The 25,102-nt window shown below is 41.4% G+C and overlaps 1 protein-coding gene across 4 annotated transcripts in view; it reads left to right on the top strand.

Moving 5' to 3' along the window:
* Window positions 1-25,102, top strand: part of LOC115773249 (pleckstrin homology domain-containing family A member 5-like) — a 242,653-nt gene that overhangs the window by 140,844 nt on the left and 76,707 nt on the right. For 3 of the 4 annotated variants that reach the window (XM_030719832.1, XM_030719831.1, XM_030719830.1), the window contains exons 4-6: window positions 9,016-9,099; window positions 13,148-13,201; window positions 21,065-21,239. In XM_030719832.1, the coding sequence (XP_030575692.1) occupies window positions 9,016-9,099; window positions 13,148-13,201; window positions 21,065-21,239 (313 nt within the window). Of the gene's footprint in view, window positions 1-9,015; window positions 9,100-13,147; window positions 13,202-16,948; window positions 17,002-21,064; window positions 21,240-25,102 lie in introns of those variants that run through there. The other variant, XM_030719833.1, reaches the window with a different exon arrangement.

The following is a 25,102-nucleotide window of genomic DNA, read 5'->3' as shown; positions in this document are numbered from 1 at the left end:
ATCAGTCTCGAAAGACTATGGATTCTCACTTTGGGTAGATGTTTTTGATCAGTGTCGAATGTGGCTGTACAGGCCGATCCTGGCAGTCCCTTCCACATTGCAGGCAGATGTAGTTGGTGGCTGGTCAATCACTCAGGAAACGGTCTTTCTGTCTGAGTCTTTTCGCCTCTGTTTGCTGCATTGATGTCTCTTCAGACTTTCATAGGCCTTGCTGTATGTGCTCAGAGGCTAAGACTTCCCAGTTTCGAAGGTCAAGCCCCAAAGCTATCATGTCCCTCTTGCAGACATCTTTGAAGCATAGCTGAGATCTGCCAGTCGTACGTTTCCCATGCATTAGTTCCCCGTAAAGTAGGCCTTTTGGATACGGCCATTCTTCATCCTCACAGCATGACTGAGCCAATGCAGGCGTCTCCGCTTCAGCAGCCTGTACATTCTAGGGTTTGCAGCTCGCTTCAGAAGTGTAGCATTAGGGATTTTGTCCTCCCAGGTGATGTTGAGGATGAGTTGGAGACATCGCATGTGGAAGACGTTTAGTTTCCTTGCCTGAGAGGCATGAAGAGTCCAGGATTCACTGCCATATAGGAGTGTGCTCAGCACACAGGCTCTGTAGACTTGAATCTTTGTGTGCCCTGTCAGTTTCTTGTCGGCCCACAATCTTTTGGTCAGTCTGGACATCATGGCGGATGCTGTGCTGATGCGTTTGGTTAATTCCAGAGAGAGTCCAGAGAGAGTTTGTTGGAAATGGTAGAGCCTAGATAAGCAAAGTCATGGGCAACTTCCAGTTCATGATCAGAGATGATGATTGTGGGAGGTGAGTCCATGCCGTGACTCATGGCTTGCATTTTCTTGAGGCTGATGGTGAGCCTGAAATCTTGACAAGCTTTACTAAACAGATCAATGAGTATTTGTAAGTCTTCGCTGGAGAAGGTGGAGATAGCTGCATCATCGGCAAACAGGAAATCATGCAGCCCTTTCAGCTGAACTTTGGACTTTGCCTTGAGCCTCGAGAGATTGAAGAGCTTTCCGTCTGATCTACTCTGAAGATAGATGCCTTCACTTGCATTCCCGAATGCATACTTTACCAGAACAGCGAAGAAAGTACCAAACAAGGTCGGCACAAGAACGCAGCCTTGCTTCACCCCGCTTCGGATCTTAAACGGGTCTGAAGTTGATCCATTGAAGGCCACAGTGCCTTGCATATCTCATGGAAGGACCTGATGATGGTAAGAAGTCTAGGTGGACATCCAATCTTAGACAGGATCTTGAAAAGGCCGTCCCTACTCACCAGGTCGAAGGCTTTTGTAAGACGAATGAAGGCTAAACACATGTCCTTACTTTTTGTGCTAAGTTTAAACACAAGAGACAAAAGACCACAAAGTAAAACAGGAGGTAACGGATGACAGACACACACATGCAAACTTGACATAGAGACAGAAGAGAAACACGGAGACAAACTGAAGGATCAGAATGGGCATATAAAAAGTGCTTTTCACACAATTAATGACGCCATCTTTCATTTCTGGGTGTGACAATAGATAACAAAATCTGCTGGAAACCCAAGTTTGTGTTCATCAGAGTGTGAATGTGTGTGACTGTGTGAATGAGGCATGTTGAATAAGATGCTTTGAGTGCTCAAAGTAGAAAAGCCTTATAAGAACCAGTCCATTTACCATCTTCTGACTAAGTCCTCATAGTCCTCCCAGTAATGGCCCATTAGTACCAGGTCTTGTCAGTCAAACACTTGAGGTGTGAAAATATAAAATGAGTGGATTTATTTATTTATGGCAAAAGTCTATGATGATATCCCTAGCCTTTTATATACTGAGCGCCCATGGGTGTCAAGGTTAACTGCAGCTGACTGAGACAATGATGATGGCATTTGGAGAGAATATGATGAGAAAAGCTGACCTCTGTTCCTTGGAGGTTTCCTCTCTCCAGTATTTCTCTGGATTGCCTCTTAGGCAAAATCCTCACCTGGCTAATAAGACTCAACTCCAGGGGCAATCACTTCTCTTTGGCTAAATGCAATAATGTCCAGTAAACACGATGAGTAAATAAGGTTTAAGGAAAACGGTCGGCTTACTAGGTAGAAGATATCCATTAATTAATTTTCCAAAGTTGCAAAACCTTGCTGTAGCAAAAAATGTTGCAGAGAAAAAGAAAGGGATCTCACAGCTGCAGAGTACTGTGCTATGAGTGTTATTCATATCCATCATGCAGGTAAAATGAATGGAGAGAAACACTAAGAGGCAAAAGATACGATGTGCAAAGATATTTTAATGAACAGAAATAAAGATGAGAGCATCTGCAGTCATGTGCTACCATTAGGCAATGTGGTTTAAGTGTCTTGCCCAAGGACACAATGCAATGCAGGGACAGGGGCTCGAACCGGCAACCCACCGGCTGCAAGGCGAGCCACTGCCACATTGCAGTATTTACAGTTAGGTCTCATAACTTCGGTCAGTGTGCCTCTGACAACTTAAGCACTTACACTGTCTTGTGTGGCTTTGTGTTTAATGAGTAGTTGGTGCTGAAAGGTAAAAAAGTGTGATGTCTAAATTTGGTCCTAAGCTAAAAAGCCTGTTTCACAAACCTGCCTTTCTTATAAAGGAGGGGCTTTGAGGCTTCCCCCTATTTGGCAGGAGAGTTATCTGGGCAAAGGAAAAGTGTGAGACTGAAGGCGAAAGCATATTTCATACAGCAGAAACAAGAGAGTAGGCAATGCTGTAAATATTCATTAATGTTTCCATTCATCTGTTCATTCAGTTTCTTAAACAGCTGAGGTTTGTTGAAGCTGGAGCTCGTCCTGGCACCGGGAGGAAAGTCTGTGCAATGTTCAATACAATCCTGCCATTTGAAGCTGTGTAATGTATAATGCAGCATAACATGTTCATTTGGTGTATAACTAAAGACTCTTAAGGTTGAGTCAGTTTCTGCACGTGTGATTGGTATTCATGGGCCGTACAGCGCAGGCCGAACCCACAGGTCTGTCTAACAGCACAGCAAACATGATCAGGACTGTTCTAGTAATAATATGTGAGATTGAGCAATAAAGGCAATTCATCAGCTGCTGGTCTCAGTGTAATGAGAGGTTTGACTTGTTACTGGTTGAATAAGTTGGCATGCTTATTCAGATGGCTTTGTGAGAGCGGAACAGTACATTACCTCGACGACCCAAGCTGATGTATGAAGTGCTGCTGTCACACTTTGCAAGATAAGGACCCAAATTTAAACTCAAGAGAGAAGCAGGATTTAACAAAAAGCAAGCCGTTTAATGAGGCTGGTTGTAAAAATCCCCAAAGGCCCAAAGAGAGCACACAGCTGGCGAATGTATGTATGTATGCACTCACACAAATGTACTGAGGGCTATTCAGGGAAAACTGAAACTACTGAGGACAACCAATATTCATTGGCCTCAGTTATTTATTAGCCTTGTCTAATAATTATCAGCCTCGGCCATCATTTGTCAGCTCTGGCTATAATTTTTTTTATGGACCAGCCCATAGATCAGGGCTGTCAAACTCAATCACAGGACGGGCCAAAACTGAAAACAGTCTAAGCCGCGGGCCAAACAGGATCAACACTTATTGAACATCTGAAACTGAAATTATTTTAATCAGCAACATGAACTTTTTCCTCAACACATTAAATAAAATTTAATATTAAAAATTTCTTCAAAAATAACATCAGGGAAAATGAGAATATTTCAAGCTGATGAAAATTAGCAATTTTTTCAAGTAAAACTGTGATGTGTGAGTTGGACAGATTAATTAAGATAGTTTAAGTAATGAAAGAAACACATGCTTCAGCACATAGCTGCATGACTTCAGCTTGGAGTAATATTTGTATCATGCCTACATGAGATAATCTCACAGAGGTAAAAAAGCCGAGATTTATTCAAGTGTAAGATAACTGACAGTGGCTTACAGATGTGTCATAATAATACAGAGCAATTGTGATTAAAAACTGCTATGGTGAAATACTAGAAAAGATGAATAAAAAATAACATTTTACCAATCAAATATATTTCATATTATCAGTCTACTTTGTGTTAATTGTTAAATGATCATTTTAAAATCTAGATATATCGACAAATGTGCAATTATTGTGGCATTTATTTATTAAAATATTTTACTGCCAATTTGAGTCACCCAGTGTTATCACATTAAGTGTTTGTATTCCAGTATTGTAGGCTATTTGGAGAGATTGCATATACAGTTCAATCTAAATAAGACTAAGCAATCAGTGTTGAACAGCCCTATCATTTGTTTTGCCCTGTGATTTGATATCATTTAAGATTTTTACACAAAGTATCGGTATCGGATCAGTATCACCGATACCAGCTTGTCATGTCCTGGGCCGTTTGCCCAGCATTTTGTGTTTTTAGTTTATTTCCTGAGTGTGTCCTCCCCAGTATGTTTGTCATGTTCCCAGTGTTGTGACTTGTCTGCGTGTTCCTTGGTTTATCACTTCCTGTTTTATTTTGTCAATATGATTTCCTTGTGCTTCGTGTCTAGTTTTGCTTCCCCCCGTGTGATTAGTTTCATTTGCCTCACCTGTTGTTCCCTGCTGTTTCCTCTTGCCCTGATTACCCATTGTGTATTTAAGCCCTCAGTTTTCATTTGTTCTCTGTTGCGTCGTTGACGTTATTGTGCCTGCATGTTCCTGTGTTCCCCGTGTCTTCCCTTCGTCTCCCCGTTGAAATAAATACCTTTAAGTTTTGCCTTTCGCTGGAGTCCCTCGTGTTTGCCCTTGCTCGCCTGTTTCCTCCCCGGCCATGACACAGCTTGAATTTTTCTCGGTATTGGATCGGAAAGAAAATCTGTGGTATTGAACATTACTAGTTAATTGCCTTTGTCAAGTTTGACCTTGTAGATGGTTCAGCAGGATTGTATGTTTGAGCCTGTATGTATACTTTTGAGAGTATACGGATTAGAGACAATACAAAATAAATTAAAACTTGTTTTTAAAGAAATATGTGATGCAGTCATTCCAAGAAATCATTAAAAGTCCAAAATCACCATGGCATTCACGCCCGTGATGAGTGGATGTAAACCTCTGACCACAACTCTATATCCAAGCCCCCAGATTGCTCAGATGAACAGCTTTACAGAACCATTAAGTTGATTGATTGGTGTTTGTCTCTCTTCCCCACAGGAGAGGTACTGTATACAAAAGTTAGTATACTGTGCAGTAACAGGTAGAGAAAAGGTTACTGCAAAGTGGAGGAGGAAGCAGGGAGAAACAGGAAGCTAAAATGTCACAGGGCATGATGAGAATCAGCAGAAAAGCTGATGGAAAGGGACCTAATTCAGAATGTAGGAGAGAAAATGAAAGGGAAAAGGTCGACAGAAGAGGCAATGAAAAGAAAAATAAGTCTACATGAAGAAAAAAATCCAAGCAGTGGAAGGATGTGGAAGGAAAGTAAAGGAATGAGGAAGAAGGAAAGGGTGAGAAGCAAGTGCTGTCGGTGGTGCTGGCCTTTCTGAAAGGTTAGCGACCTGGCCAGAGGGAGGGAGGAGATGAATGGCAGCCGCTCTGCAGGGAGAGGCGGTCGGGCTGTTGACACAGAGCTGCATGTCTGATACACAAACGGCCATCTGACCACAGGGCAGCTTTTTCACATGGCATTTAAAGCAAAGTATGCTCGTCCACACTGAGGACTCACAGCATTAGCTGACATTTCACATGGACAAAATTAGAAAAGGTATTCAAAGATGGGACGTGTGTGTGTATAGGGAGTGTTTGGATGCAGGTGTGTATGTCTTTGCTGTGTCTTCTGTATGCAGAAACTCTTTATTATAATCTAAGCTCTGCAGTGGTTACTGCTGCTGTGCAGATGTTAATCATGTTGAATTTTTCACATGCATGAGGCATGCTAAGTAAAGAACCAGCTCAGCTGTCATTTGCTTGTACAGCATAGCAAACGTAAATGTTTAAAATTCCTTCTACAAAACAGACAGACTTCCTTTATGTTTGACGTTTTAATGGCTGAGTTAGAAAGTGTTCCTCTCAGGGTAAATGTGCTCAAAGGTTAGATACAAACTTAAATATTCAGGACTAAACGTGGACTGTCTGCTCATATTTCTTTCATTTCCTTTTTGTTCCTAGCCTTGTCTTTATGCCCTTTGGTGACCCTATAAGGGTTTTCTATAGGCAAGCCCACGGTTGGCAAAAAACTATGACGGGCTGCCCATCTGGTTTTTTGTGGGCGAGCCCACTATAGGTCCCTGCTTCGAAGCAGGTTGGGTTGAAATCGTCGTCTACTGATCAATCAATTCCCCAGAAAATATTGCCGCCATTCCTGAAAGATCCCTCAGACCTCTGCGGGGAGAGCAGGCGAGTCTAGTTTTTTAATAGTGTCTAGTTTCTTTGTTTCCCTGATGAGCATCAGTAATAAATTTAGATTCTTTCATGTAACTTTATTCTTTAATAAAGTACTGTAATGAATTTGCTTTTGGCTGCATCATTTATAATACAACAACTTCACATTAGTGGAGATAAAGGTTCCTATTAATCTTTAGCAATTTCATTGCTGAATAATGCACAAATGTTTCTGTGTGTGTGTGTGTGTGTGTGTGTGTGTGTGTGTGTGTGTGTGTGTGTGTGTGTGTGCGCGCACCCGCTAATATGCTGTTAGGATTAAGATTACTGTTCTCATGTTATTTTCAGGGCTGGAAATCAATATCTTGGTTAGAACATCAGTAGTGCAGAGACAGAGGGAGAAAAGCAGGAGAGTGAAACAGAAAGGGGAATAATAGAAATCTAATAAATGTGTAATCTGATGGCATGTAAATATGTAATATGAGGCAGATATGGAGACTGAAGAAGACGGTGATAATTATGAGAGTGAGAGTGAAAAGCAGATGTGTCAGTGTGACACAGTCAGAATAAATGAATGTGCTGAGATAGAAAAGGAGAAGAAAAAAGATAAAATGATATCTGCCAGGAACATACAGGATTTAACGTGTGCCACAAAAAGTGACGTTGTAGGTGGGAAATTAAGTTTTTTTGATTTTGTTTTTGTGAAAAAAGGGTGACAGATAAAAGTACTGAAATCATATACATGTCAAAATTAAATTCTCTGTACACCATTAATTAATTAATGAAACTGGCATTTAAGCTAAAATCCAAAAGTTTAATTAATATGTAATAATAATGTTATTGTAACTGTCCCAACTCAAATTAAAGTAGTAAAATAAGAAAAATTAGTTGGTTTTTTTTGTTTTTTGTTTTTTTTTAAAATTCATGCTGGAACATTAGAATCAGTTTTAAAATCACTTTGCCATGTGAAGCATTTTAAATCCGAATCCTAAACTTTTAACAAAGAAATTTAAAGTAGAAAAAAGCTACATTTAGTTCAAGGCGCTCATATCTTTTTTTCCCAGGATTTTCTTCTGCATGTTTCTTCATTAGCAGATGTGGGTTGTTTTGTTTTTGTGTGTCATTATGGAATATGAGCTGTTCTGTTCTTGTACGATCCAGTCTGCATATAATGTACACATGTGGAAGAAGATTTTAGAAAGGACCAGATGCTTTTTAAATAGGACATAAATATGCCTGGTGAACAAGTGTGCTGTGATGCTGCTGTGATGCGGTTGTGATGCTGTAGTGATGCGGGTGTGATGCTGCTGTGATGCGGTTGTGATGCTGTAGTGATGCGGCTGTGATGCTGCTGTGATGCTGTAGTGATGCAGTTGTGATGCTGTAGCGATGCAGCTGTGATGTGGCTGTGATGCTGTAGTGATGCAGTTGTGATGCTGTAGTGATGCGTGTGTGATGCTGTAGTGATGTGGTTGTGATGCTGTAGTGATGCGGCTGTGATGCTGTAGTGATGCGGCTGTAATGATGCAGTTGTGATGCGGTTGTGATGCGGTTGTGATGCTGTAGTGATCCGGCTGTAATGCTGTAATGATGCAGTTGTGATGCAGTTGTGATGCTGTAGTGATGCGGCTGTGATGCAGTTGTGATGCTGTAGTGATCCGGCTGTGATGCAGCTGTGATGCTGTAGTGATGCGGTTGTGATGCTGTAGTGATGCGGCTGTGATGCTGTAGTGATGCGGCTGTAATGCTGTAATGATGCGGTTGTGATGCTGTAGTGATGCGGCTGTAATGCTGTAATGATCCGGTTGTGATGCGGTTGTGAAGGTGTAGTGATGCGGCTGTGATGCTGTAGTGATGCTGTAGTGATGCTGCTGTGATGCGGCTGTGATGCTGTAGTGATGCTGTAGTGATGTGACTGTGATGCTGTAGTGATGCTGTAGTGATGCTGTAGTGATGTGACTGTGATGCTGTAGTGATGCTGTAGTGATGCTGTAGTGATGCGGCTGTGATGCTGCTGTGATGCTGTAGTGATGCAGTTGTGATGCTGTAGTGATCCGGCTGTGATGCAGCAGTGATGCTGTAGTGATGCGGTTGTGATGCTGTAGTGATGCGGCTGTGATGCTGTAGTGATGCGGCTGTAATGCTGTAATGATGCGGTTGTGATGCTGTAGTGATGCGGCTGTAATGCTGTAATGATGCGGTTGTGATGCGGTTGTGAAGGTGTAGTGATGCGGCTGTGATGCTGTAGTGATGCTGTAGTGATGCTGCTGTGATGCGGCTGTGATGCTGTAGTGATGCTGTAGTGATGTGACTGTGATGCTGTAGTGATGCTGTAGTGATGCTGTAGTGATGTGGTAGTGATGCTGCTGTGATGCGGCTGTGATGCTGTAGTGATGCAGCTATGATGCTGTAGTGATGCAGCTGTGATGCGGCTGTGATGCTGTAGTGATGTGGCTGTGATGCTGTAGTGATGCTGTAGTGATGCGGTTGTGATGTGGTTGTGGTGCTGTAGTGATGTGGTAGTGATATGTCCATGTTTGCTGTTTTTTTTTTATTTTCTGAGGTCTATAATGCAGAGATCACGGTGATGTTTGACATGACTTTAGCTTTCATTCCCATTATATTTAAATACTTTTATATATTTCACTGACACTTTGTTTCCCTGTTTTTGCCTCTTCTCTTTCTCTGCAGCCACAATGAGCGAAAGGTGACCTGTAAGCACCCAGTGTTAGGGGTCCCCTCACAAGACAACTGCATCTTTGTGATCAATGAACAGTAAGTTTCTGTACTGTGACATGCACACGGCAGTGAATGCTACTGATTTTTGCTCTGATTTCAAAGGTCAAAGGACACTGCTAGACTGATGCAGCTATGCTGTGCAGATATGACAGAATGTGGATGCACTGTGTAACCTTTAAGGGACAGAAAATGGGTTTGAAAATATAAAGGCAAAAATTAATAAGATGATGACATGCAGCTGTACTTCCAGCTTGCAGTTCTTCAGTCTCATAGAGAAACAAGGGTTTTGACTGTATGCTGTCTCTAAGGCGCCCTCTCAGTCATTTCTGTTGTCTGAAGAGCTGATTTGTAGAAAGCAGCGGACTGTGTCATGCACATGATGAACCTAAATAATCCTGTGGATGGTTTGAGGTGCGCTGTTCCACGGTGCAGCTGTAGATCACCCGTCTGTCTGCTTCTTTGTTAGACCTTCCCTTCTTGTGCTAAATGTGTATTACTGACTGATTGTAGAGAGGGACACAACACATCAGGGGTGTTTCTGTCCCTCAGCTAGTGAAAAAGACTAAACATCATGAATTTATGCTATATTAAAATGCTCAAAAATGTAAATGAGTATATATGATTACAGTGCACCAATAGAAATGACCCAAGTAATGAGAAAGACCGCTACTGGCTCCTGTTCTGGATTCAGACGTGCTGGATTCTGCTGTGTGTGAATCAGTGACTGCACTGATCTCTGTATTTTTTCTGGCCTTCCATCTTTATAACCTTTACTTTCATCTGTTGCATGTCAAATAATCCACGTTCCTTATTTTCTTTCCCTTCCCTCCTCTGTCTGTGTCTCACCATCTTTATCTCCACCAAGGAGCTCATGCTTTTGGTAGCGTGTGTGTGTGTGTGTGTGTGTGTGTGTGTGTGTGTGTGTGTGTGTGTGTGTGTGTGTGTGTGTGTGTGTGTGTGTGTGTGTGTGAGTGTGTGTGTGTGTGTGTTGCATGTTTACAATGCATTAAAATCTGGCTCACATCACCAAAATCTTCAAGGTCAGATTAATGATTTATTGATCCAAAATGGACAAAAAGCCTTCTAACTTAGACCCTATCATTCTTACAGGTGTGGTGTTTATTGTCAACACACAGTATAAAGATTTAAAATATCATGTTGCCTCTGACCTCTCCTTCAGGGTCAGTAGATTGATCTGAAGGTCAAAGTGATAATAATGCTGTTATTGAACTCTTACTGCCATTGTTTGTATTGCAACATGCAGGCATATAGGGAATGATTTAAGAGGATACAGACTGACACACGTTTACTCTGATTTGTGTAATCAGAGTAAACATGTGTCATGCTGCCCTCATCTGATTTTTACTGCACTACAAACTTCTTGAAGTAAGTTTAGAAAGAACAAAGAAAACAAAATGAATATATACAAAATATAATTCCATTCACTTAAAAGGAAATACTGGAGGTTTGTGCTCAGAGTGCTTCTTGTTTAGGCTGTTTCTGGCAGATATGCTTCAGGCTCACAAACCAAAAATATCTTTGAATCTTTTCTCTGTCTGCTGGAAAAATGGCCAACTGCCACAATCTCACTATATCAGCCCTGAAATGGGATCCATTCTGCTGGCCACATCAACAGCTCTTATAAAGAAACTAATTTCTACACTCCAACGGACAAACTGGAAGGTTTCAATAAAAAACTGGGTAAAATGAAATTTAGGGATGGAGCACCTCAAAATCTGCAATTACACGCTCATGTTTTTCCTTCTCATCTCAGCTCCAAAATGTGCAACACACACACACTCTTTTCTTCTACCTTCCCAATTAAGGAGAACTGTGTGTGTGTGTGTGTGTGTGTGTGTGTGTGTGTGTGTGTGTGTGTGTGTGTGTGTGTGTGTGTGTGTGTGTGTGTGTGTGTGTGTGTGGTTTTTATTTTTAACCTTGTTGAACAGAGTGGAGGTGAGAAAGTGTTCAACTGCTAATGAGACCTCCACCTCGTTCCGCCCTGATGAAGGTGAAAGTGAAATGTTCCTCCTGTTAAGTTCAGTCCAAATAAATTGCTGATATGATGGTGTGAAACCTGCACAGTCATGAAAGTGTTTTAAATGGTTGTATCATTGTATAGAGCTTGGGAATCGCAAAGCAAAGTTGCCGCCATGTTGTTGTACACGCACAACCAAAACAAAGAGATCTGTGTATGTGACCATGGTAGTCGTAAGTACAGGACTTGAAGATAATTGGAGTTCTTGAAGAACCAGGCCAGGGGGGAACTGGCCATTGTGAGTGTGATTTCGGGCTGCTGTCTGTCTGTGGATGGCTGTGGCTCAGAGGTAGAGCAGGTCATCTACTAATTGTAAGGTTGGCGGTTCGATCCCTGCTGCTGCAGTCTGTATGCCATATCCTTGGGAAGGATACTGAACCCCGAGTTGCTCCCAATGCATCCATTGGAGTGTGAATTTTTATAGAAGGCACCTAGGCATAGAAAAATAGTGCTTGTGTGAATGGGTGATTGAGACATGTTGTATAAAGTGCTTTGAGTGCTCAGGTAGAAAGGTAGAAACAAGAACATTTACCATTCTCTGTCTACACGATCTGTTTGTCATAGCCGTTTCCATGGCATGCTGGGGTGCAGACAGTGTACATACCCCATCTGTCCCACTGTGTGTGGCAGGATGACCAACAAAAAGACGGGTAGATTATGTGGATCACATGAACCAGGGAGATCAAGGACAGTGGCACAGGATCTAAAACACGAGCTTCACATGGTTCCAGCTCAGGATTGATGGCAGTGGCCTGAAGTCTCTTTGAGGCTCCTCAGTGTAACTGCACTTGGAATTTTATCAGTTTTTGACACCATTCTGCTTTGTTAGATTGGGTTGAAGTGGAAATCATTAGCAGTTGGGGAGGGGAGGGGATGTGACATGACCTATAATGTCTGCAGTTCCAGGTACACCAAATGCAGCAGGCCACAACAACACAAGCATGCACTTCCATGTGACTCTGCCATCTGCTGCATGCTGACAACAACAAGGGTCACATGAGCGTTCAAGATGGTGACTGCTTCTTATCTTTGATTATGGACACATTACATGTGCTCTGACCAAAACAAATCACCAGCAGTGTTCTGTTCTCAGCCAGTATGGGGATATTTATGATTTATCAGCAGGGATCTTTCTTTTAAAAAATGATTTCCAGGAGGACAAAAATGGATGGAGGTGAGGTATTCATTGTCTTCTTCTTCTTTGTTTCTCACTCCTTAAAAAATTCTTGCAATCCCATCTCTATATCATCAATCCCATTTGATTTGTTCTCCTGCTCTGCAGAAGAATGTTTAATAGGAGGTAGTGCACTTCACATATTCAGACGTCAGTCAATGGGGAGAAGTTTAAATTAAGAGATTCCTAAAAACCCACATCCTCAATGTTGCTTTTAGTCCCCTGAGTATTGTTTCCCTCCTCTTATCTCATTAGGATGTACCTACACCTCTGCAATTGTGCTTTTTTCAGTGCCGCTCGTTTTCTTCTCACTTCTCCTGTTGTGTGGTATATTTAGCATCGTCTCCCTGAGGTTTTGCTAATGGTCTCCCACTTTCCTCATCCTAACAAGTTTAGCAGCTGAGTTTGAGAAAAGCTCCGCTCTGACCCTTTTTCTTGCTTCCTCTGCCTGCATCTGTACTTCATTATTAACTGATTCTTCTTGGATGTGTTCACTTGTTTCATCGTATAAACTACATAAAAGGCAGGATGAGAAAACAATGGAAGATTATAACAGAAAGACTGAAAGAATTAGGGGTGTGTTGGAGCTAATAGGAGGCTCTGAACGATTGCACGCTGATGGACTGATCAAAGTCATGACAGGAAAAGCTGATGGGTTTAAATTAATAATCAGATTGCCTTCAGGGAGGGACCAGTAATCTGGAGTTCTGGAGAACAAAGGTTTGTTTGTTTGTTTGTTTGTAACCATGAAATGTTCCTGTTTACCTTCAGTGTTACTTCTGTCATTAGCATGAGTGGGTTTAATTTTTGAGTCACCATTTTCATTTAATAAGATTCTGTCATTTTCTCTCCCTCCCTTGTTCTGTTCATAGTGTGAGTTATGGAAAACTTGTTCACCCTGACAAACCTCTAGAGGCTCTCACCAGGTAATAACTCCTCATATCAGCAGAAGAGCTGCTTTGGCTTCAGCTTCTCTATCAGCCTTGTTGCTTTAAAAACTGTTGCTGCTGCTGTTGCTGACTAAATCCTTGGAGTTGCTGCATGCAGAATAGGTTGTTAAAAACGGTAATTTGCTCACTTAATCAGCCAGATGAGATATCAGTGTTAATATGAGTAGCAAAAAGCACAACATTCATTCCTTTATCATCTAAATGTTTTGATCCAGCTCTGAACATTGTTTCTTGGCCATGAATGTCCAATGAGGAGGCAGGTCTCACAGTAGCTCCAGTGTTTTCCACACATAGATTTCCTCGGATGGGGTGGACAGGTATGGTTTTGATTTTTTTCATTGGTCTGAGACAACAGTGCAGTGGATTGGACACTCGCCTTGCTCTAATTTTGAAAGTTTGGTCACCTCTAACAGCTCGCTCTGCGTCTTACAGTCCAGTGTTTGCTTACTGACCGGCTGCTCGGGTTGCTTTTGTCATCAGCTGTCTCGTGTTTCTCGTCTCACAGTCAGAGGGATTCTAACTCCATCCTCTTGGACTGCAGAAGGCAGCAATAGTATGTCTTGTGCCCTGGAGATCCAGTGCAGGCTGGATGGCCACTCTAACCAAACTCAGAGCTGGTAGAGGATTGATATTCCTGTTCTGAGGCTCACCAAGCAGCTCTGTTACCAGCTGCAGTCCAAGATAGTGTTTGAAGTCCATCCATGGGATGAGAAGGTTATTGGAGAGGCAGCTGAATATCACTTTGTGATATATATTCATTCATTTTTAAAACGTTTGCATTGCTATAATGTAATTCTGTGGGAGACATTAAGTCCTTTGTGTGACAGTGACCGCACAGTTTAGGCTGTGCTCAGTGCTTTTCAACCTAATGAACATTTGTCAAACCAACTGCTGTTTATTGATCCCTGAAAATTTTCTCTTGAATAACCTCAACTGGGTAATGCTTCATAATAATGACACACTATTAACCATTAGTACTCAGTTATAAAGCATTATTCCTGCTTAGTATGTCATTTATAAACATGGATATAAAATATTTAGTTTTGCCTTATATGTTCATGTTTAACATGTTTAGCATTTTTGTACTTTATTTAGAAATTGTTAAGTATTTTTTTTAAGTACATCAAGTACAAACAAGATATTTAGGAGCTGTTGATGGTTTGTGGTATTTAGAAAGTCTAAATAAATGATTAAAAAACTATTTTTGTAAGTGTTTACACATGTTTGCATCTACAAACAGTTATTTGTGAGTGTGTTCATAGAGGTTTTATAAATACTTTCTTCATATTGGTTAATTCAGGCAGTTGCTGACTCACTCAGCATTTGAAGAATACTGAAATGTGAGGACAGAGACACACTGAGCACAGGAGCCACAGGGTGCTACTTTATTTAAAATCATACTGTAATGATCGCAGCATATGTATGTGTCTCCTCTTAGATGAAACTGTGGGCACTGTGAGTACCATCACCTACATGGTGTATACACATATTTCATACAAATCCCACAGTCATAAATTTGTACATTTGACAGTTTAATTGAGCACCAAATGGAATGAATGGTGTGTCATAATATAATGTATCATAGAATCAGACTGTAATGACTGTATGTTCCCTATCGCCCACACATAGTGCAGGGGTGAATAAGGTTATCATAAAACAATAGTGTGTATTTCACGCAGCTTCATAAACAAGTGTAAACACCACAAACAAAGTTTCCTTATTTAACTGATTAAAGCTACTTTATGCTGCTCCCTTGTTATAGGGTTAAGTTAGGGTTGCCTGATAATGCAGGAAAAAGTCTCTTTATTTGTCACTTTATTTGATGTTTAAGAGTTTGGAATTTCTTATGTTTAACTTTCCTCTGGTTTGTACTCAGCCAGCATCAAACCAGGCTCAGTTCTAAAGTGCTCCTGAATCAAACAGAGACGTTCAGTTGTTCAGTGCTTTCACAGAGGCCAGCTCAGGTGACTGATGAAAGAAAAGGGCACGTTCCTCTCCACTGGCACACTGAAAACTCAGAGCAGCTCGTAGGGGTAACGAGGTGATCAGGTTCAGGGGTGACTTGCCATCTCCTTCATCATGGAGAATCCCAAAGCAAATGGCATTTTGATGATTGAGAGTCCTTATATTGATGCTGTGATTATCATTCATTATATTGAGATGATGATTGTTCAAAAACTGCAGTGACAAGGTAGCCAGAAATGCACAGGAGGAATCGACCGTGCTGAACAGGCCAGTCACGATCCTTGTGGGTTGTGTCAACTCACAAACGTGAATACCTGGAGGGAGATGCTGAAATTATCAGAATGGCCGTGAGGGGATGTACAGGGAATTGGAAAAAGCTCTAGATCACCTTCTTAATCTTCTCATGTGACTCTCCATATGACAAAAGCAAGCACTTGTGTTCCTTTGATTTCATTATAGTCTTATTGGTTAAAGTCAACTATGCTAACACAAAAAGTAATCCCTCTCCATCTACTTTAAGTTAACAGCTAGCATTTCCACTGCTCTCCAAAATGCCAGCATACCTCTTGTAGTTTTATCTCCAGCTGCATCTTTCTTTCAGAGCTTCAGTTATCTGTTTCAGAATTAGTTTTCTTCCCTTTTCTGCCTCTTTCAAACATTAACTACACCATACTGCCAAAAGTATTCACTCGTCTGCCTTCACACACATATGAACCTGAGTAACATCCCAATCTTTAAAAAAAATTTTTTTTCTTAATCTTCTTAATTCTTAATCCAGAGGGTTTAATATGATGTGGGCCCACCCTTTGCAGAAGGCTTTCCACAGGTTTAGGAGTGTTTATGGGAATTTCTGACCATTCTTCCAGAAGCACATCAGTGAGGTCAGACACTGATGTTGGAGAGAAGGCCTGGCTCACAGTCTCCACTCTAATTCATCCCAAAGGTGTTCTATCAGGCTGAGGTCAGGACTCTGTTCAGGCCAGTCAAGCTGTTCCACACCAAACTGGCTCATCCATGTCTTTATGGAGCTGCTTTGTGCACTGGTGTGCAGTCATGTTGGAAGAGGAAGGGGCCATCCCCAAACTGTTCCCACACAGTTGGAGCATCAGATTGTCCCAAATGTCTTGGTATGCTGAAGCATTAAGAGTTCCTTTCACTGGAACTAAGGAGCCAAGCCCAACTCCTGAAAAACACCCCCACACCATAACCCCCCCCGCCACCAAACTTTACACTTGGCACAATACAGTCAGACAGGTACCGTTCCCCTGGCAACCACCAAACCCAGACTCCTCCATCAGATTGGCAGATGGAGAAGTGTGATTCATCCCTCCAGAGAACACGTCTCCACTGCTCTAGAGTCCAGTGGCGGCGTGCTTTACACCACTGCATCCGACACTCTGCATTAAGCTTGGTGATGTAAGGCTTGGATGCAGCTGCCATGGAAACCCATTCATGAAGCTCTCTACACACTGTTCTTGAGCTGATCTGAAGGCCACATGAAGGTTGGAGGTCTGTAGTGATTGACTCTGCAGAAAGTTGGTGACCTCTGTGCACTATGACCCTCAGCATCCTCTGACCCCACTCTGTGATTTTATGTGGCCTACCACTTCATGGCTGGGCTGTTGTTGTTCCCAATCACTTACACTTTGTTATAATCCCACTAACAGCTGACTGTGGATTATTTAGTAGTGACTGGACTTGTTGCATAGGTATCATCTCGTCTTGGTGTCCTCATCTCTGCTGATCTCTCTTGGTCAGATAACATCACAGCTGTTATCAAGAAGGCTCAGCAGCAACTTCACTTCCTGAGGGTCCTCAGGAAGAACAACTTGGACTCAAACCTGCTGCTGACCTTCTACCACTCATCCATTGAGAGCCTGCTGACGTACTATATCACAGTATGTTACTGCTGGACTTCTTTTTGTTTCTTTCAAGAAACAAAAAGAAGTCCAGTCGCCTTTTTTCAAGCTCCAGAGACCAAAGGTATTTGAGACCTTTTTCTGAAGCACCCATTTCAGCAACTCACACACTTTGTACAGTAGATTAGAAACCACAGCTTGACAATAATCAGAATATTTGCTGTGCATCATAATATTGCACTTTGTCAACACACACACACACACACACAAATGTGGAAAGACAAGGATAATTTACTGTTTACCAAAAAGCAAGCATAATGTTTCCATTCTTGCTTCATATGTTATCATTTGGGCCAATTGAAATTTTGATAGAATAGAGAATAAAAGTAACTTTTTTGATCCCAGATTGAAATTCATGTGTCTGACAGCTCATCTGCTCTTTGTGTGAGAATTAATAAGCCTGATGGCTGTGGGTACGAATGGTGTTCTGTATCAGTCTTCCAGTACTGATGTTTTTGTTCCACAAAGATGTTCTTTAGTGAGTGATCAGAGTTGTTCAGGATGGTTTCTAATGTCTTTAGTGAGCATTTCTCCACCACCTCTCCCAGTCTGTACAGTCTGGCTCCAGTTACAGAGCCAGCCTTCCTCACTAGTTTGCCCAGTCTCCTTGCATCCTTGTTTCTGATGATGCCACCACAGCAGACTGCAGCATAGAAAAGCACACGTGTAACCACAGACTGATAGAACATCTTCAGCATTTTCCTGCAAATGTGAGATCTTAGTTTTCTTAACAAAAAAGACATGCTCTGCCCCTTTTTGTATAGTCTGTTTGTATTCAGGGACCAGTCTACTTTGTTATTCAGGTGTAAACCTACATATTTATATTTCACTACTACCTCTATGTTCACGCCACAAACAGGCTGTTGAGGCCGCCTTAATCTTTAAAAGTCTACTATCCTTTCTTTGTCTTAGAGGTGTTTAGTATGAGGTGGTTTTTGTGACTCCAGTTGCTGAAGGCTTTAATGAGAGCCCTATATTCAGCATCATTTACTGTTTGTATGCAAACTGCAGGGGATCAAGTTTGTCTTTGACCTCAAGTCTCAGCAGGTGTAGTATCAGCCGTTCCAAGGTCTTCATGATGTGTGATGTAAGGGCCACTGGTCTGTAGTCATTTAGTTCAGCTGGACACTTTATCTTTGGTACTGGTACCATACAGGATGTCTTCCACAGTGGCAGAACCGCCCCAACAGTAGACTCAGGTTAAAGATCCTGTGGAGAGTTTGACACAGTTGGTCAGCACAGTCCTTGGACACACCATCAGGGCCAGCAGCCTCCTCAAAGCATAGTGAAAGAGGGTGTGACCGCAGAGTCAAATCTGCCCATAAGTGGCTGTCATTTCTTTTTGTTATATCCAGAGATGTTATTGATTCCTCTCCACAGCTCACAAATACCATACCATAGATGATAGATGCAACTGGAATTTTATAAATTTATTTTACTTTTGTTTCAGAATTTTCATTTTCAGGCTTTGTGGTCAGTTACTTGATTATTTACTATGGTAGCACTTTTTTTTTTTTAATTAGATTTGGATTTTAAAAAAATCAACTTATCACAAGCTAATGACATGTTACAAAGCAAACCAAGCTTTTTTCTTTATATTCTTGTTCACCACGGTCACAACTAGTGACCTAATTTCTGACTGGGTTCCTTGAAAGGACTCACAGTGACCACACTAGCAGAGAGCATCTGGGAACAGTTTCATAGTGTTTATTTCACATGTTGGTCTGAAATAGGCATATTTAGATGATGATGTATGTAGAGAAATGACCCTAAGCTACCCTAAAAGTAAGGAAATTTGTGTTTAGTCGATTATTTGTTGTAACAATGCATCTTGGCAATAAATCTTATACCACTAGAAAGCCAATTTATTTCAAGAATCTCATCTTCATCACCTCTGCATTGAGATTGCCTCCAAAGATGACAAGCCTGATTGTCAGCATCTGGAGTATTACAAGCTCAAAACAAGAGTCAGTAGCAGAATAAGCTTTTTGGAATTGGCAGAGAAGATTTGGCAAGTATTTAATGGGCACAACCCACTTGGTGCACTCACTCAAACTGCTCAGGAGCCATTAACATCTGTGTGTGGTGTGCCATTAACAGTACTGACCCACAGACCACAAATTGAACTGCAAGAAAAAGAAGATTAGACTTTGGAAAAGACATTGGTCAGAATGAAAACTCTTCCTTTGTGAAAACAAAGTTTTGTTGATATGCTTTGTTTGTACTCTGCTGACCTTGGGAGCAAAGACAAAGCGGTCACTGTGATAGCTCTCAGGAACCTTTAGCTTTCTTTTTCTCACAGTAACGATTGTCCTTTTTCTCTACTGGGGGCACAAAACTTTGAGCTGGATCAATTTTTCAGGCCAAGTTGGCAGGCCATTTAAATTGGTTTGGACGTAGAGGCATCTATCAGAGGTGACACTGAGAGAATAATAGCTGTGATGCATGCCACCAACACTCCCCCTGCCCTTCCCTTCTCACACTCTCACTTTCTTTCTCTGCTTTCCTCCCCTCATCTTCTCCCTCTGCTTATGTTCATTCAAGCCACTCATCCTTTCCTCATTCTCATCCCCCTTTTTAATGGTTCTAAAAACCTGAGTGTGTCATTAAGAGAGTGATGATTGGGTCTGCTTGGTGAGATGGAGTGTTGGTTGATTTGCTGGCTCCAATCATGGATTTTTGTGGAGACAGATTGTGTCTCTTAGATTAGCAGGTTTTCTGTCATCTCTGTAGCACAGGTTCACATCAGCCTGAACAAACTTACCCATCCGTCCATCCAGGGGCCAGAATAAATAAAATATAAAAAAAATATAAATAAATACCTTATAAATTAAACACAAATGATAAATAAATAGAAAGGTAATGCCAGTTATCACAACCAATAATACCAAGAAGAAATAAGGCCACGTTATTTAAACCAAATAAATTTGCTCACATTTTAGTGACTGCCAGGTTCTCTACCTGCCTGCCACAGCAGTTACCTGACAGCACCTGCACAAGCCTAAGTGCCAGTAACATGGCTGGCCGCTTATGTAGGATGTGTTGTAGGCCCTGCAAAGACTCAGCGCTGCAGCATAAATCAGGGCTAAGAGTATACTTGCAGAGCATAATGTGACAAAATCATTTTAATAATAACCATTTTTTGTCAATTACAGTGTTTGTTTGATTGTTTGGAGCCACAATCAAACTCAAAATTCAGTTAATTTCACAGCCCTAATCTGAGCCCCTCTCAAATGACTGCATTCTTCTCCTTATCTCTAAGGGAGAGGCCAGCCACCCTTCGGAAGAAGCTCATTTCCACTGCTTGTATCGTCTTGTATCTCATTCTTTTGGTCATTACCCAAAGCTCTTAACCATAGGTGAGGTTAGTGACGTAGATTGACTAGTAAATTGATTTGCTTTTGTGCTCTCCTCTCTGTTCACCACAATGGACCAGTGTAGCATCTGCACACAATCAGTTGAGAGGAGATAAACCAGTGTCTCTACAAATGCAGTTACATTGAGCTTTAAGTCACACTTATCCTCTGTCTTTCTTACAATTCTAAACATTGCTGTACTTGGCACACACTCCGGAGAACAGATACACAATAATATAGACACAGTAGCTGTTTCTGCAAAAAATTGGCCTATTTATTCTCCTAAGTGGGTTTGCATGTCCAAAAACTGCCCTAATACCTCCTCTGGGACCTCTCCTGTTGCCAGCTTTGGTAAGAGATCTTGTCAGCAGGTAGCTTGTAACCAGACCAGTGTGTTGGTGGAGCACAGTTCAAAGAGGAAAAATATGTGGCCCTAATGCCTGCAATGGTAGTCACATCGAGTGTAGGCAGGGATGTGTGTAATTTGTGACACCAGTGGTCACAGGTCAAAGCTCTTCCTGTATTGTATATTTTTCTATAAAGATGAAATGTCTGATTTCCTCTCTTTTTGTCTCTCTATGCCTCTCACCATGTGGCAGACCAGCTCCCAAGGCTTTGTCAGAGCAGGGAAGCAGCACTGACAAGAAGGAGCGACCCATGAGCACCATGAGTGAAGCTTCAAACTACACAGGTGGCTCTGATTACAGCACCTTCCCCGGCAGCCCAGCCACCACAGTCACTACTGCCACCACCACTTCCACCTCATCTACACGGGTCAGTCTTTATAAACCTGCCTCATAATGAAACTGATCGATGTGGCCATGACCTGAGTCTTTTCTGAGAAAACAGCTTTAGGTAGTCTAAGACAGGGCTCCTGCTGAGGAGTAGTGGATTGATTGCAGAAAAACTGAGACAGGCTCTAATTTTCTCAGGTTAAAAACTACACACTGTTATGGTCCCTGACATTTATAATGTTTTTGGGGTTTAGGTTTGGATGCTTGGTTATTGTAAATGTCAGTTTAGTTCCTACTGCTGCTTCATTGTATGAGGCATTTTGATGTTAGTGTTGACTTACTTCTTGGGTTTATCATTTTGGTTTCTGTTGGGAATAGGACAATCAATACCAACATTTCAATACTGTGTTGAGATTACAAAGTGCACATGTTTCGAATACTGCTCTGAAGTGTGGTTCAAAACACCCATGTCACATGAGCATGGCAAATTGAGGTTTTGCTGTGTTTCACCCCAGTTTCGACAGGTGGCTTGCCTGTTGCATCTAGGCAGGCAGGCAAGGTGCCGGGATTCCCTTTTTTTTACAGACAAGAGTCATTTGGTCTGGGCTGTGTACAGAATGGTTAGTACTTAATTACTCTTCTGTTAAAGAAAGAAAAACCCACAATGGTCAGTGAAATAATTGGAAACTGACAAAAGTAATAATAGATAAAAATTTACTGGAAATTAACTCCTGAAAATCAGCAAAGTCATTGCTTTGGAATTGTGGTTCAAAAGAATCATCTTTAAAAGAAAGAAAGAGACTGTTGAGTGAGCCACACTGACTTATATCAACAGAAAGAGTGGCACACAGTGCTCTAACTTTATCAAATGATTTCAGTAAAAACCACCTACTTTCAAGAAGAAAAATTAAACAGGAAGAAATTTTCAGCTCGCAGCTTTTTTCCACTTTCAGCAGAAAATGTATTTGCTGCAGTAAGTGACTCCAAGCGCACTCTAACACATTACTGGTATTATAATACATATAGTGGGTTAGAGAATAAGCCAGTAAGGCTTATTTCAGGCTTCAGTTTTTGGCTGAAGGAATATTCCTTCTGTTTAAAGAAAAAAATGGCATCCACAGCATGACACTTTTCAAATAAAGTTAAGGAAAGTTTCTTCATCTTCCACCAGGCAACTTGTGAACCATAGCATGTTTGCTCAGATTTAAAAGGTACTGGTCAATGTGAAATGGACTATTATGGCTGGTCAGAATTCACCTATGAAAACTTAATAAATATTACCCTGATTTTTTTAGAAGGAAAACACATTTAGTTTAAATATTTATTTTTGAATTAATTGAAAATAAAGCCTAAGAAAACACTTTTTACGACCATCAGGATGGGGCCCATTGTTCAAGCAGGTGGTCCCTGGATCCTTAGGACCATCTTCTAGCTTTTGACAGTGTGTATAACAAACCTGATGACACCATCTCCCAGAAGGCATACAAGCCAACCAAACACATGCAAACTTTGAGGATGTTTTTCCAAGTTTTTTCTCTCTATTACACATAACTTAATTTATTGACATCTATAGTTTGATTTCTTTGCATGTGTGGATTGGATGGTTTGTTACCAACATCTGCTGAGAATTTCATGTCAATAGCACCTGGATGGGGCAGCACGGTGGCGCAGTGGTTAGCACTGCTGCCTCACAGTTAGAATACCATCTGGAAGGCCTGGGTTCAATTCCACCTTGGCCCAGGCCTTTCCCCCTCTCTGTGTGGAGTTTGCATGTTCTCCCCGTGCTTGCATAGGTTTCCTCCCACATTCCAAAGACATGCACTTACTGGGGTTAGGTTAATTGCCCATAGGTGTGAATGAGAGCATGAATGTGAGTGTGAAAGGTTGTTTGTCTCTCTGTGTTGGCCCTGCGACAGGCTGGCGACCTGTTCAGGGTGTACCCTGCCTCTCGACAGCTGGGATAGGCTCCAGCCCCCCCGCAACCCTGGATAGGATGAGCGGAAGCGAATGGATGGATGGATAGCACCTGGATGACTTTCCACAGGGACAGTAATGTCTTCATTGCTCTAAACCCGGGAAGACCAAACTAGCCTGTGATTTGTCGTTCTTTCCAATAGAACTAAGTTATGTAAACAATGTCAGCAGGGAGAAAAGAAGAGCCAATGTATGGATACATTTGTCTTTTGATACCGTGACAAACAAAACGATGTGTAAGCCATGTGGGGCGACTATCTCGGGTAAAAACACACAAATCTTAAACAATATCTCCAAACCAGTCACCCAGATCTCCTTGCAAAGGTAAGCATTTTAATGTCATGCAGGGTAAAGAGTTTTTCCCAGTTTAGCGTTTGTGTTTAGAGAAAATCTCCACACCGCGGTGGATTAGCCTTTCCTAATCTTAGTCCTGAACACTGCCCTGTACCTTTCAGAGCATGTCCTGCTGCAAAACGCTCGGATTATCTCAGTAAGGTGGTGTTAATGATCAGGTGTGTGGGAAGCAGGTGAAACGCTAATGTTAAAATTATTTATAATATTGCATAACTTTTAATAAATGTTTAATTTTGTGTAAGTGTGTATAATGACTAATTCAAGGGAACTGAAGAAAAAGCATTTACATTTTACACCCTTTATATTTTAGTCAACTAAATCGACTGTAGATTTAGTCGACTATATTCTTAGGATAATTTCATCCAGTAAAACTAGACTAAAACTAAAACTAAAACTATTCAGATGACTAAATTATGACTAAAACTAAATTACATTTTTGTCAAAAGACTATGACTAAAACTAAATCAAAATGTGCTGTCAAAATTAACACTGGTGTGGGTGTACTGTACAAACAGTGTCGGTGGGGTGCTCTCCTGAGCTTGAATAACTCATGATCAAATGCAGACCATTTATATGCCTGGAGATAGGTACCCACCCAAAAATTTTTAAGTCCTCTTTTCATCAAAATTTTGGTTTAATGGAAGCCCCTGAGACACAGAAGCACTAAGCTTTTTGAATTATTGAAAAATTCCAAAAATTGACTGAGATATGGTGATTCTAATGAGAATGAATATGAGAATATGGATATGAATATGAGATTGTTGTTAAAAAAAAACGGCGGCGAATAAATCTCTGCAAAACTATAAATGTTGTGTTTTTGGAGTTTGCATTGTAGCACAGGATGGTTACCAATTAGGGAGTACCGCCGAAGTTTGATGAAGCTAGGCCATATGACTGCTGGAAAATGAGGTTAGCATTTGGACACTTGTTATAAATTTGGATAAGAAGAAACAGGCACTCGCTGTGGCGCTGGGGCTTGAACGGAGAGCCAGAGAGATTGCATTGGAGATACCTGCGGACGATCTGAACAAAGGTGACAGTATGGGAACCTTGTTTGCTAAATTGAATGCGTTATTTTTAAGAGAAGAAAAAGACAGAGCTTATGAAGCATACTCCTATTTTGGCTCGATATCCAAAGACAGTACAATGTCCATGGCCGACTTCATCATAGATGATGAAGTCGGCCATCTATCATCTATGGTTGAGCTATGTTACAATCGGATGAAGAAGAACAGCATCGTGCTGCCTGATGTTGTTTTAGCGTTTAAACTCCTTGTCTCAAGGAGAAAAGTAGGCAGCTTGCCCTCACAGCATGCACGGATTCGATATTTGCCTCCATGAAGCTGGGATTGAAGCAGATTGTCGGGGGAAAAACCATCAGAGAAAGAAATGGCACCAAAACTCAAGATGCTGTTTATTTTTCGGAGGAAAAATCACAGGGCAAATTCAGAAGGCGCAACGGCTTGTCACAGGCAGACAACAGCAGCCACAGCAGGATACAAATCCACTCGACAGATATGGTAAGCAAACAAAATGCGCGATTTGTCAGAGCACGTACCGTTGGGCCAAAGACTA

Source organism: Archocentrus centrarchus, chromosome 23 (assembly GCF_007364275.1).
Source record: "Archocentrus centrarchus isolate MPI-CPG fArcCen1 chromosome 23, fArcCen1, whole genome shotgun sequence".
In the NCBI taxonomy this organism is placed as follows: domain Eukaryota; kingdom Metazoa; phylum Chordata; class Actinopteri; order Cichliformes; family Cichlidae; genus Archocentrus; species Archocentrus centrarchus.
The sequence above is the reverse complement of the archived record's forward strand: the minus strand, read 5'-3'. Positions and strand labels throughout refer to the sequence as shown.